The 16,371-nt window shown below is 36.7% G+C and overlaps 3 protein-coding genes across 4 annotated transcripts; 1 reads left to right on the top strand and 2 right to left on the bottom strand.

Annotated features, from left to right (window-relative positions):
- Positions 1–85: 85 nt before the first annotated feature.
- osgepl1 (O-sialoglycoprotein endopeptidase-like 1) lies at positions 86–5,710 on the bottom strand. Its single transcript, XM_084122503.1, has 7 exons — positions 5,335–5,710; positions 2,475–2,862; positions 2,185–2,389; positions 1,658–1,806; positions 979–1,109; positions 818–889; positions 86–254 (listed from the first exon to the last, which is right to left on the bottom strand). The coding sequence occupies exons 1-7, from the start codon at positions 5,529–5,531 to the stop codon at positions 170–172; spliced, it is 1,227 nt and encodes a 408-aa protein (XP_083978629.1). The 5' UTR covers positions 5,532–5,710; the 3' UTR covers positions 86–169.
- A 196-nt stretch (positions 5,711–5,906) lies between these two features.
- On the top strand, positions 5,907–7,489 carry adat3 (adenosine deaminase tRNA specific 3). Its single transcript, XM_084123427.1, has 2 exons — positions 5,907–6,050; positions 6,342–7,489. Exon 2 carries the CDS (start codon positions 6,371–6,373, stop codon positions 7,373–7,375), a length of 1,005 nt encoding a protein of 334 aa, XP_083979553.1. The 5' UTR covers positions 5,907–6,050; positions 6,342–6,370; the 3' UTR covers positions 7,376–7,489.
- A 522-nt stretch (positions 7,490–8,011) lies between these two features.
- On the bottom strand, positions 8,012–15,709 carry ormdl1 (ORMDL sphingolipid biosynthesis regulator 1). 2 transcript variants are annotated; one of them, XM_084122172.1, is made up of 4 exons: positions 15,585–15,709; positions 13,099–13,281; positions 11,269–11,420; positions 8,012–9,312 (listed from the first exon to the last, which is right to left on the bottom strand). In XM_084122172.1, exons 2-4 carry the CDS (start codon positions 13,270–13,272, stop codon positions 9,177–9,179), a joined length of 462 nt encoding a protein of 153 aa, XP_083978298.1. In that variant the 5' UTR covers positions 13,273–13,281; positions 15,585–15,709; the 3' UTR covers positions 8,012–9,176. The 2 variants fall into 2 exon arrangements, with proteins under 2 accessions (XP_083978298.1, XP_083978299.1); XM_084122173.1 differs by having other exon boundaries at positions 15,590–15,683.
- Between the last annotated feature and the right edge of the window lie 662 nt (positions 15,710–16,371).

The following is a 16,371-nucleotide window of genomic DNA, read 5'->3' as shown; positions in this document are numbered from 1 at the left end:
GGTTCAATGAAAGGCCATGAACTCTGGCACATCCATGCACACCAAAAGGTGATGGAAGAGAAATGACGTCAAAAGCTTTGAACAAAAAGCATATGCAAAACAGAAACATTTGTTTCTTTAAATAAACGGTAATTTATTAATAAGATGCAAATTCCCTTACAACACAATGTCAAGAGTTTATCCTGAGTTTTAATGGTGGAACTTTAATTGCAGCATCTTTAACTTCTGATGTGATGTCTAATCCAAGTGGTGCCCTGAAAAAAAAAAAAAGAAGTTTGTCAGCACAGACACTATCACATACAATGGGTCCAAAAGTCTAAGACTGGAAATACTTCTATAGTGCATATATATATAAAAATCTGTATTTCATTTAAAATGCACAATATCAGGAGATTAATTTGAGTGAAAGTTTAAATGAATCTTTTTATATGTATTAGTCTTTTAAATCAATTTTAGAAATTCTTAGAACATAGTATATAGTATGGCTAAAATGACAAAAAAACAACAAGCAGTTTGTGCAAAACTTTTAAAGTAAACAAAATGCAGTTTTATTTCTGTAATTTAATAATGATATTTAATGGGAAATAATATAAAGTGAGATTTTATCCAAGTGGGCATTACATTATAGAATGGACCCATGTGGTTAAAAAATAGGCGGAGCAAGTTATTACATTTTGATTAAAGTTGAAAGATTTTTTTTTTTTACTTGAAAATGACATGAACTGTTAAATCATGCACAGTAAGACCAGAAACATGCATTGAAAACATAAATAGGTCATATTTAGTAACTAACAAAGCAAATGTAATTTTAACTGACTTGGGTTCATATTTGACCTCTTCGGTATGGGACATGATCCCCTTTCCTTGCTTTAGTCTCTCTATGCCATTCCTAAGAACAGTAGTGTGGAACAAAAGTCAGAGTGTCTTATGCATGTAATCGAGGCTGTAAGGCGATGTGCACCAATGTTATCACCTTACCATGCAATCATGACTCCATTATCAGTACAAAGCTTTGACGGAGGGCAGAGTAGATGCAACCCAGTGGCATCTGTGATGATTTTCAGAGTCTGTCTGATGTATTCATTACTTGCTACTCCTCCTGAAACAACCTATAGAGGTGCATAAGACGAAGAGTTGAAATTTTGGTAACAGTAAGCGATGTTTCATAGCTCCCTGAAACGCCTCGATTGTAGTCTTGTGTTTTCTTCTGGGAATGTTAACGTCACAATATTTCTGATTTAAATAAATCCCGCCCGAGGAATATGCACAAAAAAAAGAAAGAAAAAAGAGTGAGGCCTAATTTAATTGCATTAGTAATGTGTTGAAACTTGCTGCTATGGTAAGGGGCGTGATGTTTCTGAAACATGCTTGAAGCAGTTAACTAATCACAACACACTGGTCCAGCCGTCATATCAGAGCACATTGAGCTTTCCGTACGAAGGGGCTTCATAGAGACTGGAACTAAACAGAGTATTACTGACAGACTGGGAAGAAATGTAAATGCAAGGTATATGAAGAATAATGTGTTTTTTGAACATATAAGCATGAATACCAATTCTAGTAAAACCCCAAAACAAAAACAAGACTGTAAAAGGGCATAATATTGCCTCTTTAATATGAAATGCCACATCCGAGTCCTGAGGTGCTGGGAACTTACCAGAGTTGGATTGTGCTGTGGTAGAAGACCTTTGGATTTACAGAACAAAATGGCACGATGTGTTCGTTTGGCTATATGAGATGCAACGGTGTGTTGTGAGGCAGCGGCGATGTCTTTAACACATGATAATAACTGTCCTGTTTCAACACCTGAGGAAACGCAACACTGTCTTACAGTTAATATAATACTGATTAGTGATTATTATCAATACTGAGTTCTAGAAATTGTAATAATTGTATTGCATCTCCAATCAAATAAAAACCTAGTGAGCTGCCTACCTAGGCGGTATTTCAAGCATCATAGGTCATACTACAGCATAGCATCATACTACAGATGCAAGTGAGGTTCCACATAGTAGATATTGTCTAATCAGTCCAAATTCCAGTGGATGATTAAGAAGGCAATCCCATTGGGGGTCACTTATAAGCTGCTGTTTCAGTCGGGAAGCTGTCTATGTAAGCAGTAGGCAGCACACTAGGTTTCGGAAAAGAACCTGTTCTATTGTTTAAAATGAACAGATAAAGTACCTTCTTCTTTCTCTTTTTTCTTTATTTCCATTGTCACCTGGTTTTGCAAACCAGCAAAAGAGAAATTGCAGTCGTAGATCTGCCCCATTGGCGTCTTGAAGTGGAATGCACGCCGATCCCCCTCTTTTGCCAGAAGCTCTATGGCTTGTCCACCACTCAAAGTCGAACACTCTGGGTGATTCCTAAGAGAAAGACTTCTAGCAATCTATCATTGAAAGGAAAGATAAACAGTTTATATGACAAACATACAGTTTTTTCTTGTATTTGAATGTTAAGTGATATCCTGATACCTTATCTAAAGAGTCACCAGCTGCTATATCCAATGTTTGCCCCAGAAGAAGAAACTCATCGATTCCTTTGGCCAATGCAAGAAGAGTATGACCCCCAGAGACAAGGAGCACGAGAAAAGGGAAGTCTACAGGGTGCAGCATTCTTACAGTAAGGGCATGGGCCTCCATATGGTGTATAGGGATGAACGGCTTCTCATGTAGTCTCACAAACTTCAGACTGAAATCCAAGCCGACCCCGAGACTGAGGGAGAGACCAGGCTTTACTGTTGTGGCCACAGCTGTGAGTTCATTGGGTTCAATGCCACTTTTGTCTAAGGCCTCCTGGACAACTCTACAGATGTTTTCTCTGTGTAGGCGTTGGGCCACAGGTGGGATAATTCCACCCGAACTGCAAGAGAACAAATCAAATAGAGGACACAACAATACAGCAGGAATTACATCATGTTTATACCGTTTAAAAATGTTAAAAATATGAAGCAAATTGTGTATTTTAGGTATATTTCAATCCCTCTTTAGCTTTTTTTTTTTTTTTGAGTTCACATAGTAACCTAACCTGAAAAGTAACCTAACCTGAAAATGACCTGACATTTATGAAAGAACTTTTATAAAAGCAAAAGTAAACACACACACACACACACACACACACACACACACACACACACACACATATATATATATATATATATATATATATATATACACTGCTCAAAAAAATAAAGGGAACACTTTTTAATCAGAGAATAGCATCAAGTCAGTTAAATTCCTGGGATATTGATCTGGTCAGTTAAGTAACAGAGGGGGTTGGTAATCAGTTTCAGCTGCTTTAGTGTTAATGAAATTAACAGCAGGTGCACTAGATGGGCAACAGTGAGACAACCCCCAAAACAGGAATGGTTTTACGGGTGGAGGCCACTGACATTTTTTCCCTACTCATCTTTTCAGACTGTTTTTCACCAGTTTTGCATTTGGCCAGGGTCAGTGTCACTACTGGTAGCATGAGGCGATACCTGGACCCTACAGAGGTTGCGCAGGCAGTCCAGCTCCTTCAGGATGGCTCATCAATATGTGCCATTGCCAGAAGGTTTGCTGTGTCTCCCAGCACAGGCTCAAGAGCATGGAGGAGATTCCAGGAAGACAGACAGCTACTCTAGGAGAGCTGGACAGGGCCGTAGAAGGTCCTTAACCCATCAGCAGGACCGGTATCTGCTCCTTTGTGCGAGGAGGAACATGATGAGCACTGCCAGAACCCTACAAAATGACCTCCAGCAGGCCACTGGTGTGAATGTCTCTGACCAAACAATCAGAAACAGACTTCATGAGGGTGGCCTGAGGGCCCGACGTCTTCTAGTGGGCCCTGTGCTCACTGCCCAGCACCAGGGAGCTCGATTGGCATTTCCCATTGAACACCAGAATTGGCAGGTCCGCCACTGGTGCCCTGTGGTTTTCACAAATGAGAGCAGGTTCACCCTGAGCACCTGACAGACAGGAAAGGGTCTGGAGAAGCCGTGGAGAATGTTATGCTGCCTGTAACATCGTTCAGCATGACCGGTTTGGTGGTGGGTCAGTGAGGGTCTGGGGAGGCATATCCATGGAGGGACGCACAGACCTCTGCAGGCTAGACAATGGCACCCTGACTGCCATTAGGTATTGGGATGAAATCCTTGGATCCATTGTCAGACCCTATGCTGGTGCAGTGGGTCCTGGGTTCCTCCTGGTGCACAACAATGCCCGGCCTCATGTGGCGAGAGCATGCAGGCAGTTCCTGGAGGATGAAGGAATGATACCATTGAAGGGCCACCACGCTCACCTGACCTACATCCAATAGAACACCTCTGGGACATTGTGTTTCGGTCCATCTGACATCACCTGGTTGCACCTCAGACTGTCCAGGAGCTCAGTGATGCGCTGGTCCAGATCTGGGAGGAATTACCCCAGGACACCATCCGTCGTCTCAGTAGGAGCATGTCCCGACGTTGTCAGGCATGCATACAAGCACGTGGGGGCCATACAAACTACTGAGAACCATTTTGAGTTGCTGCAATGAAATTTCAGCAAAATTGACAAGCCTGCTGCATCATTTTTTCACTTAGATTTCCGGGGTGTCTTTGAATTCAATCCTCTGTAGGTTGATTATTTTCATTTCCATCAAACGATGTGGCATCCTTTCGTTTATAACACATTACCCAGTCCATATTAGTATAGATATCCAGCATGATATTTTTCCCCATTGAGATCTGATGTGTTTTCAAAGTGTTCCTTTAATTTTTTTGAGCAGTGTATATATATATATATATATATATATATATATATATATATATATAATATACATATACCAGTATTCAACAAGTTATTCATAGACGAATGTTCAAGCTGTTATTTTCAGTGAATTCACGACTAAAAAACCTAAACTTAAAGTGAAATAAAATGTTTAACTACTAAAATTACTAAAACACTAAAATTGAAATAGGAATAAATTAAATATATATAAAAAACAACCAAAACTAATAAAAATGACAAAAACATTTAACAAAATTACTAAAGCTTGAACTAAAATGAAAATGAAAACTGTTAATATAAAAATAAAAGCCAATTCCAAAAATATTAATAAATCCAACAGTAATATATACATAATACAAAAATAACACTGCTTGTAGTAAGTCATATGGACTACTTGTATGTTGATTTTGTGCTTTTTGAAGCTTAGGAACATTGTAATGGTGAATAAATAACTACAGAATGTCCGTTTTGATTGAACTGCTCCTTTAAGATATTGAAAACGTGATAAGTCAAGTGTTAGTCTATGTCGGTCTCAACTTATCGAGATTGGTTATTTATGAATGAAGTTAGTGGGAATATTTACTCCAGGTGTGTCTGTTTCTGAGAATGCAGAGATTCCCCCAGAATGATTCCAGTGTCGTCCAGCACAGCCGCCCCTGTCTCATCGCAGCTCGTCTCAATCCCCAAAACTAATCTAGGGCGCACTGCAGAGAAGGCTCTTATAGATGTGCTGTGCTTCATCCAGCAACGAACAGGTCCATTCAAAACACACGGAAACATTCTGATAACACTGACAATTCACTGTCGTTAACACTGGTCGCTTTAACTGGACAACAATCTGAAAGACCACATACGTTTCAACAATTCAAGTAACTCAAAATTAATTCTTAACTTATAAAAATCCATCCATGACCCTGTATGAAACGAGACGTTACATATAAATATGTCCCACTCACAACACGCGAAGTTGGGTTCCGTTAGTTTTTCCTTAAGCTGTAAATTATAAATTCAGCATAGAAAAAAGATGTCTATGGTTTATATAAAAATAAATAAATATGAGTAATTTAGCAACTATATTATAATTAGCATAAGTTCAAAATAAAGAGCAACACACAGGAACCATTATAGAGCGCTTGTTTCCAGTGGGCTAATAATACAGGAGGGATGAACACTCACATGGGAAGGATGTTTTACACTGAATTAGATGAATTCTTCACACTTTGGCTGACATGAAATAGTTTGTTTGACTATTTTCAACTATTATTTTATATTTAACGTCCATTGCTTCCTTCAAATAAGGTAATGGTCTTCCAGGACCAAGTGTATGTCTGAATTCAAATTCATACATTTTTGTGTTTTTGGGTAGTTGGGCAAATGTAAATTTTCGGAGAAAGTATATATATATATATATATATATATATATATATATATATATATATATATATATGTGGTAACATATACATGTAATAAATTATTACAATTTATTATCAATATATTAAAATAGTTTTCTGTTTTTTTATATGAGGACATTTTCAGTCGTGAGTCTCGCACTTGAACTTGACCTTTTACTGTCACATTCTGCTTCTACAGAATGCTATCCATTAAATGAGTAGAACAAGATGGAACCACAAGCCAAACGGAGGAAAGAAATGGACAAATGTGACACTTGGGATGTTCTTCCTGTTCTCTCCGATGAGAAGTCCCGGGACACTGAATTATTGCCGGCCTACGCAGCACCCATCATCGAGAAAAGAGAAACAACTCGCCTGGTCAAAGAGCTTTCCCTGATCTACCCTCTACCCGGTCTGCAGCACATAAAAAGAGTGAGGGCTTGCAAAGACAAAAGCAGCCCTCATCCTTTAGAGGTCATTGTGTGCTTGGCCAGGGATGTGGCCAAAGGAGTTCTGCCTGCTGATCTGCTTCGCTCACAGTCTTTTGACTCCAGTGGTTTAGGTGAACCTTTCCTTGTTGAAATACCTGCCAGTCCTCCACTGACCAGACCACAGTTTGAAAAAGCTAGTAAACACTGGCCTACGTCATTTCATGAGGACAAGCAAGTGACGTCTGCTCTGAGGGGCCAGTTGTTCACTGCCGATCAGAAAGCTAAAATGCAAGGCTACATGACGGCAGCGGTCCAGGCTGCAAAATCAGGTCGGGAAATGGGAATGGATGCGGTGGGGGCTGTGATTGTTGACCCAGAATCTGAGCAGATTGTTGCAGTGGGTCATGACTGCAAGTGTGGCGCTCAGCCGCTCCATCATGCTGTCATGGTCTGTATTGATCTTGTGGCCCGTGGGCAAGGAGGAGGCGCCTACAATTACGATAAATATCCAGCCTGTCAATTTAGCAGCTCTGAGTTCTTTAGGAATGGCTGCAATGCGAAAGAAACTGGTCAGCCTTACATCTGCACTGGATATGACCTTTACGTCACACGAGAGCCCTGTGTGATGTGCGCAATGGCTTTGGTCCACTCAAGAATCAACAGAGTGTTTTATGGAGCACCCTCTGCAGATGGTGCCTTGGGAACCAAGTATAAAATTCATTGCCAAAAAGATTTAAATCATCACTTTGAAGTGTTTAAAGCGGTGATGCTGAATGCATGTGAGGCTTTACACAAAAAGTAATATTTTTTAGAAGTTGTTCTTAATAGACAATATTTAAAATTGTCATTTTAATTTTGTTTTGTAACTCTAGCCAAATATTTTTTCTTAATAGGACCATAATAAAAATTATGGAAATAAAATTGGATCGTTGTCTACATTTAAATATTTTTATACTAAATTTGTATACTATATATATATATATATGTGTGTGTATATATATGTATATATTTATGTATATATATATATGCACACACACATTTTAATGTTTAAAAGTTAAAAAAATCTCAAATTCAAAATAGAATAAAATTCTAAATAAAATATTAAGCAGCACAAGTTTTCAACACTGATAATAATTAGTTTCTTGAGCAGTAAATATTAGCATATTAGAATAATTTCTTAAGGATCATGTGACACTGAAGATTAGAGTAATGACTGCTGAAAGTTCAGCTTTGCATCACATGAATAAAATACATTTTAAAATTCATTAACCTATAAAAAAAGTTATTTTAAATTGTAGTAATCTCACAATATTTTGATCAAATAAATGCAGCATAAGTGAACATACAAAAACATCTATTACCTAAAAACAAATATTACTGCCCTCAAATATTTGAACAGTAGTGTGTATTCTGTAATGTTTAGTAAAAGTGAACAACAGGGTTTCTAATACTTTTATTTGTTTGCAGCATGTAATACAACACACACTATGGTTCATACCTTTTCTCAAAACAAAAGGACAAAACAATTGGCACTGTTGAGCCTTCAGATAATTAATGTAAATGTAAAATGCAATGTCAAAAGACAAGAAAATGGAAGGATTCAAATAGTTTAATGGGTCTATGTTACAGTTTATCAACTTCAATAACCGTGACACAGAAGAGAGCAAAGAAACATGACGGTTTGCTGAAGCTTGGTAATGATCCAGAGTTTTACAATCACATACTGAAATGGAGTTAAGAGTCAACATAAAACTTTTTGTAATGCAATGTATTTCTGATTCAAACAGAAGATAAAACAGCGTATAGGGAAGAACTTGACGTTAGGGCGGATGAAGCGGTTAAAACATTACAAAGAAATGTTCTTTGAAATAATGTGCACTGATAAACTGTGCAAAATGAGTCCAGAAACGTGTATTAAGAAAGTAAACAAGTTCTATCTTTAGTTTCATGTTGACCTAAATGAATGTAAAAGTACTTAAAAGCCCAAACTCTAAAGTTTTGTTAATATTTTTTCATTGTCACCTATAAACCCTACAACATTAACCAAACAAAACTATACATAATATTGTGACTTAATAAATATTTTTCAGGAAATCATGCAAACTGAGTTTTGGTTTGTCTCCGAAGCAATGATAGCATCAACAAAACTCAAGAAATAGCAGAAAAGGTTTCATGGCTTTCAAATGATTTTAAAAACACATGGCATTATTTAAGAATGTATTTAGAAACGTGAAGTGACGCTAAAAGCATTAATCTATCTTAGTGAATCAGTGTTGTGAGCACATTTGAACAAACAAAAACTAATTAACGAAAAAAAAATCTTTAACCATGAAACCTGGGCCAGCCCAGATCCACAAGGATCACAAAACAACTAACAAAAACACATTAAATATCTTAAGTTATTAATGCTTGTGGAATTGTCCTCCTCCTAACATATCCCTACAACAATTTCTCAAGATATATCAAACAAAGAGGCTCACAATTACACAGACTGTACAAAACTGCTAAGTGTACACAACTGCGGTACAAAGTACAAAGGGTTATCTCCTCTCCCGTATCGGGCAACAGCTCCGAGTTGGTCTGTGCCCTCTGAACACTGGGCTTTAATACTTGTTTATTCCAAAGATCCTGACTCCATGGAGTTGTGGCAGTTTTGGGATGAGAACACTCAAAAGCGAAGCTGTGTTTATCACAAAATGTGCTGTGTCGTATTTTGTGTAAAAGCTGGCGAGAAAATATCTGCGAATAGAAAAGACAAACAAGTGTTACATTTCAAAATCGGTAAAGGCTCTTAAAGTGCTCCTATTGTGCCATTTTAAAGGTTCCTAATTTTGTTTTCGGAGTCTACTACAATAGGTTTACATGCATCCAAGGTCAAAAACACTTTAATTCTCTCATAATATACATTACAATATCACCTCTCTTCTTACAGTGTCTGAAACGGTTCAATAAAGGATTCAGTCTCTCTAACCTCTCCTTTCCTACTCTGCTCTGATTGGTCAGATGGCTCAGTCTGTTGTGATTGATTGGTTTATCGCTCATCAGAAATGAAACGGCCATTACCATATCAGAATTTCAACTCCGGAGGCTTCCTAATGCCGAGTTCACACTGTACGATTTTCAAAGTAGTCGGGTCACTGTTCTTTTCACACTGCCCGACTATCTGGGGTAGTGTTGCACGGTGCACCGATACTTCGAAAGTATCGCGATTCTCGGAAATTAAAAACGTCACGATTCCTAAATTTATTAGTATCGATACTTCTAAGAATGACCGCGTTCCAGATTTGTAAGGCCGGCGACACACTGGATGCATGACGTGTCCGTTTTTATTCCGGCTCCCATGTTAACAGGTTAGAATTAGCACACTGCCTGCGTGACACACGTGCCCGAGCCGCGCGGAAAACGCGTGCATGCTAGAAATAGAACCGACGCCTGTTTATCACGCGACACGCAAGCGTGTTGGAAGCGTTTCCAGGCAAAATAGAATAGGAAAAGATGTTTCTATGTCATTTTGACACGAATACATATTAATAAATGACATTTTGATGTTTGAAAGTCTCTAGGTTTTGACATAAATGCAGATATAAATGTAATTTAAAAAAATATTATCGATTTTCAAATACTGCACCTCTCAATACAGAACGAAATATTCTGTTGCCTATTTTGCCGTCAACACTGCCGACGTTGTCTTTGCTGCTATATATTTATGTTTAACATGAAGTATAGGCCTTCCACAACTCTCTCCCCATATGTCAGATATATCACCAATGAGGCTTATCATATGTTACCAATATTAAACATTGTTTAATATAATCGCTGTTCATATTTTTATTCAAAGTTCAGAATCAAGATAAAGTTATTACCGGTAACTCTTATGTTTCTTATGATAACTGAGATAATGCTGCTAAATTTATTTTTTTTTTTACCTTGAGTGTCATTGCTCTAATTTATTTTTTATATTTTGAAATTTCATATTTTGTTCAATGTTTAATATATCTGCTGTTCATATGTTCATTTATTAGTGTGTTATATGATTAGAATGGTGATTATATGATTAGAATTAGGTTTTAAAATAAAGCACAGCAATGATATTTGAGAGTGTTTCTCCCTTTTCAGGAAAAGTATCGAAATCGCAATTCTTGACTTGGTATCGGTATCGAAACAATAATTTTGGTATCGTGACAACACTAATCTGGGGTAACATTCAGTTGCTGGTGTGTGCGCACTGCACGATGGATCGGCGACAGGTTTCACACTGCATGACTTAACAAAAGAAAGATTCGCCGACGACTTCTGTCTGGTCCGCAAACTACGTTTCACAACCAAAGGCACGCGAGATAAGGAAATAACGCAAGATTAGAAACTGAAATTGTTATTAAAAATGAGAGCCTGCAAGAAGATTGCGATCTAAATTGTCTGTGCGCTGATTTGCAGAAATAAAAAAAAAGATTGACCATAGGAAAAAGACCATAGGCTGGCTTTATGCAAATTTGTTACAAACCTATGAATGACTCGTTTCAGGCACTTCAGAATCAGTTCTTTCTTTATATAACTTCATTTGTCGTGCAATATCAAAACTTTGCAGACCTTTTACATTCACAAACAGCTTTAATACACACTACGTGAAAAGTAATATCCTGAGTTTCCTAAGGGGATATTTAGTTCAAAATGTTGCATAAAACTACAAAAACTTACAAAATGATTGGTGAGATTGTAAAGAATTTTCTAGATGATGTGAACTGCACGCCGTAGTCCAGCTGTTCCCAGTGTGTGAGAAGTCTTGCCTTGCCCTGGTCTGGAGTTTCAAATGGTGTGCCTTTCACTGCATGCATAAACACGTACATACCCTGCGGGAAGATAGAAAGATGATCCAAATGACATGGATAGACATTCTCAAAGTTTATAACAACTGGACCTCTTAATATTAAGCTCAAAGAGATAGATGAAGAATGTTTCTTCTGTTTTTGCCCATACAATAAAAAAAAAATCAAAGAGGTCCAGAACAGCAGCACTTCATTGACTTTCACTGTGTGGTAAAAAACATTGAGACATTTTTTTTTCAAAAGATCTTTTTTTGGATTTCACAGAAGAAACACAGTAATACAAGTTTGGAACAACAAGTGGGTGAGTAAAAAATACTTTTTGGTTAAAAAAGTATCCCATTCTACTGAACATTTTGACTAGACAAGAACAAAGTAATCTAGCCTGTTTTATTTTAGTATCATTGAGACACAATTGTAGTTTTTACTAATAGTTTGAATTAATTTTTATTTTTATGTTTTTCATTTTTTATGTCTATATAGTTTATGATTTTTTTATTTCAGTTTTAGCAGATTTTTTTAAAATTTCAGTTCATATTTATTTTATTGTAATAAGTAACAATTTTTAAAATGGTTTTAGTTAACTTTAATTACCCTGACTTTAGCAAGTCTCAAAACGTATCTTTGCAAATGAGATTTGAGAGTTTTGATGGGAGGTGAAAATGATACTAAATTGGGGTCTTTTCTTTGTGGAATCTATCGGCTTCAGAAGACTGGGAATAAAGACTTTAGCTCATCCCTCCCTCCTTTAAACCCGGGACACACCAAGCCGATGTCAAAGAACTAGCGGCGACGAAAGCTGACTGTGTTGTCGCCTCTCGTCAGCTGAGTCTCGACCAAAAAGCTGCACTTGAACACACCAAAAGGACTAAAGGCGACTGTCAGCTAGCACTTGCGTTCTGTGCCTGCAAGTAAACATCTGTCCATATCAGCAGGTTTCAATAGTCTATTTTCGTCATTGAAAAAGGGAAATCAAAACTAAGACTGCAGATATACAAACCATAAACAAAGCAGCATTTCCTTAGCATTTTGAATATCAATCACACAGATCAGTTTCTTCATTCCAGTCAGCTCTTGTTATTATGAAAATATTAGTGCTTTTGAATGCTCAGGTAAGATGACATAAAATTATAACAGCCTTCTGTCTGTACCGTCTTGACTTCTTTGCTCACTTTCATCACTTTTGCTATTATTCTCATGTACTGACTCACTCGCTAAGCTGAACAGCCAATCAAGAGTTCTCTCTCTCTCACTGACACCGATTCAACATGCTGAATCGGCCCCACAAAAACCCTGATGGCATCCGACTAGAGTAAACGATGCGGAACACACCGAAAAACTAAGCCGACCGGCACTCAAAAACCGTCCCGGGCTTAAGAAGCATACTTACAAAATGTGTCTACCGATTCAGGACAACAGAGACATTACAGTATCCCTATGAATAGCTTCTGTCTTTAATTGTGGTACAGGTTTTTTTATACATCATGATGTGCCAGAGAGCTTAAACTTGGTCAGTGATGTCATGCTGTTGACCTTGAATCTTTGTGCAAGCGAGTCCTTGCATAACAATGCCACACAGACTACTAAGGAAGCATCAATTGTCGAGAGTCCAACTGGCCGCAGGGCACTGCTGAGAAAATGACAACCCATAGACAAGCGAACACAACGGGATATAACAAAGGATTATTCAACAGAGAACACTTACAAAATTGTGAATAACATTTGTGAGGGTCCACACAACAGGAACACTGAAGAAGGGAATGCTCAACAGTACAATGTGAAGCATTCCTACGCCGAGCGCATATGTCAGCCATATCCCCCGACTGTTCATCACGCGGGTGTTTGGGTTCACTTCACTGTGGGCCACGCCGACGTTCATCTTGTTTTTCTGTCAATAGGCCAAAAAGAAAAACACAGACAGCAGTGCAACATGTCAAAAGGGAAATTGCAAGTCAAATAATACAATGATTCTGGATAGTATAAAAAGCTGTATAAGAAATGTAAAAAGAAATAAAATAAGTAAACAAAGAAATAAAATTACCAATAATTAGGGGTGTAACGATATCCTCATGTCACCATTCGATACATATCACAATACTGAACTCACGATACGATATTATTGCGATACTCCAAGAGATATGATAAAAGGTTAACAAAAAAATTACTGTTTATTAAACTGATAAATTTGATATTACATTGTGTGTATACATGAATATTCTTGGACTTGGTGCTGGAAACCCAAAGCACAGGACAATAGAGACACCAGAATAAAAATATTCATGATTCTGAAGCTGAAAATACAGAGTTATTTTAGACGAATATGTTTCTGTCACTGACTAGATACATTTAAAATAATGTAGGCCACTTTTTTTTACACAGATATTCCCCTATTGCATTATTATACATTATATTCAACATTATATATAATATTAATGTAGTACTGACACTAAAACTCTGAAAACTTTAATTTTTTCTCACATAGTAATTTTATAGTAACTATTCACGATACATATTGTCACTATTCATGATGCATATTGTTGCATTTTTGTATTGCGATATATTGTTACACCCCTAGCAATAATTTTATAAATAATTTCCAAAATTATTTTATTTACAGATTTTTTTTTAATTATTAAAAAAAATAAAAACATTAAATTATTCAGCTGATCAATGAAATAACTGACTGTATTGATGAAGTGTGTTGCAATTAAGTGTTTCTGTTGTAACACTTCAACATAACTCAACAGTCCATATTGTTAAAAGCATTATATAAATGAAGGTGACTTGACTTGACTAACCGTTACATGTCAGTGTTTGTAAATGATTAGTCAGAATCTAACTAGTAGAAGTCTAGTTATTTATTCAGGAGTCTAATCGTTTAATAAGAATGAAATAAGATCTAAAGCTGTCAATTCAAGTTACAAAATATAAACTATTCAAATGAATGATCATTAATGCACTACTACAATCTAGGTGATCGTTTTGAAGAAACTGCTAGTTTTCTCCAGATTTGGGGTGTTTTTAAGTGGTCCGCAATTGTTATTTTATTGTTTGAAAAGTGCTAGTTAAGAGTAGAAGCTGTCTTACAGTCAGCATGAGGTCTCGTCTATATGCCAACAAAGCATGTTCACATTCTTACAATGGGGTGATTCTTCATAGTACTCTGCCCTAATGCATTACTGTTCATGCTTTCTACGCTTGTTCAAATAATTCGCAACAGTTCAGATCTTCTCTGAAAGAGCAAAGAAGTTAGAAGTGACATTTCATGGCATGTTTGGTTTATCCGTCACAGTAAACAGTTTAGGCAGCTGTTCGAAAGTCAAAGTTCAATGTTGCCTAATATTCAGTGTATTCGCTTATCTCAAGATTTCTCACTAAAATCATTTCATTCACTCATACTTGTTTATACTTAGCAAGTCTGTTGCTTTGTATATATATATATATATATATATATATATATATATATATATATATATATGTGTCTATTAAAGAAAAGATCCACAACATAATGCCAACATTTCTTTTTATCCCATTATTAGTATTATAATCAAAGCAAAACAGACTGAGATCAAAGGCTGAAGTCCAGCTACTCTTAATCATGTACACATCTGTCAATAAATGATCCTTCCCTAAATATGAATAACTATGATTGTGTAAGAATGTGTAGTATGTTAATAATATCCCTTAAGACAACAACACAGTTGAGAGGAAGTGAATTGAATAGACTGCTCAGCTTCATGCAAACAATATAGACAACTTGCATTTATTTAAAAATTATTAAATATTAGACATAGATTAATGTTGGCTTTCCCAAAAAGCAGCTGCAGTAAACAAGTCCATGACACAGACTGAGTTAGCAGCACAGCTAAATGACAAAACACTGTCTTATTCCTGCACATCTCTGTCTTCTCTCCTTTAACCACTTAAATAACACTCTTTAAATACGCTTATCATCCTGCCTGTACTATGATAGCAAGTTGTTTTGGGGTTTGCGCATGAGCAATGCTCTTTATTTAGCATAAACTGCTTTCATAACAAACACCAGTTGCTTTTGTTTAACTCTACTTCCATTAAACACCGCAAACATCAATTAAAGCTATTCAATCGCCCCATTATCGCCGGATTTTCGCATATTTGGTTTCAAAGTAGCGACTCGAATGACTTGGTTTCATAAGAGATGAGTAACGGTACCTTACGTGCGTTCGGGTGAAGCAGGCTGGAGCGCTGCCGGCCTCCGCTGCGCGCACTGTGGGCTGACTCACCGCTCACACACCACTAGCACACTCAAGCTATCGCAGCTAACGGGATTAGGACAGCAGATCTCGCGAGATTGACGCCCCACGCCCACTAAAGGCGTGATGTTTACAATGCTACTTACGGAAAGAATCTCAAATCCTAATTTTTATGGTTACTGGATAAAAATTTGGTTTACTATTAGTGAGTCAGTTGTTTAAAATTGTGGGATTTTTATTCGACCATTTCCAAATAATTTAATCTACGTATAAAGGCTAATACTACATATTTTTTAATGCTTTTTAAAGGTAGGGACCATAATCCACCGTTGTCTTTCTGTGCATTAAACTGCTGTTTAAAATAAAAACTGCTGTTTCTGTCCCCACAATTTCTTACTGTAATAGTTTATTTCAACTGCTGAAATACGTTTTCCATAATTATAATAGACAGATTTTTTTTTTTTTTTTTTACTATAAATATGTTGAATATGTATGTTGATGAATGCATAATTCTAAATGTATTATGATTTCTTTATAAATTCTACATCTGCAAACGCAACAACTGTAAGCCTCTCTTCATGTATTTATAAAGACAGAATATCAAAATACGTCGAAGAAAAATTAAACAGATTTAAAAAATAAATACATCTGCTCTAGCTATGACATTTTAATTTATTTGTTCAAGCATTATAAAAATATAAAAAATACGACAAAGAGAGAACATCCAATCAATGCAGAGAATAACA

This window comes from Abramis brama, assembly GCF_963993115.1.
Source record: "Abramis brama genome assembly, chromosome: 8".
Taxonomy (NCBI): Eukaryota; Metazoa; Chordata; class Actinopteri; order Cypriniformes; family Leuciscidae; genus Abramis; species Abramis brama.
Note: the sequence above shows the minus strand (reverse complement) of the source record. Positions and strands in the feature narration are given on the sequence as shown.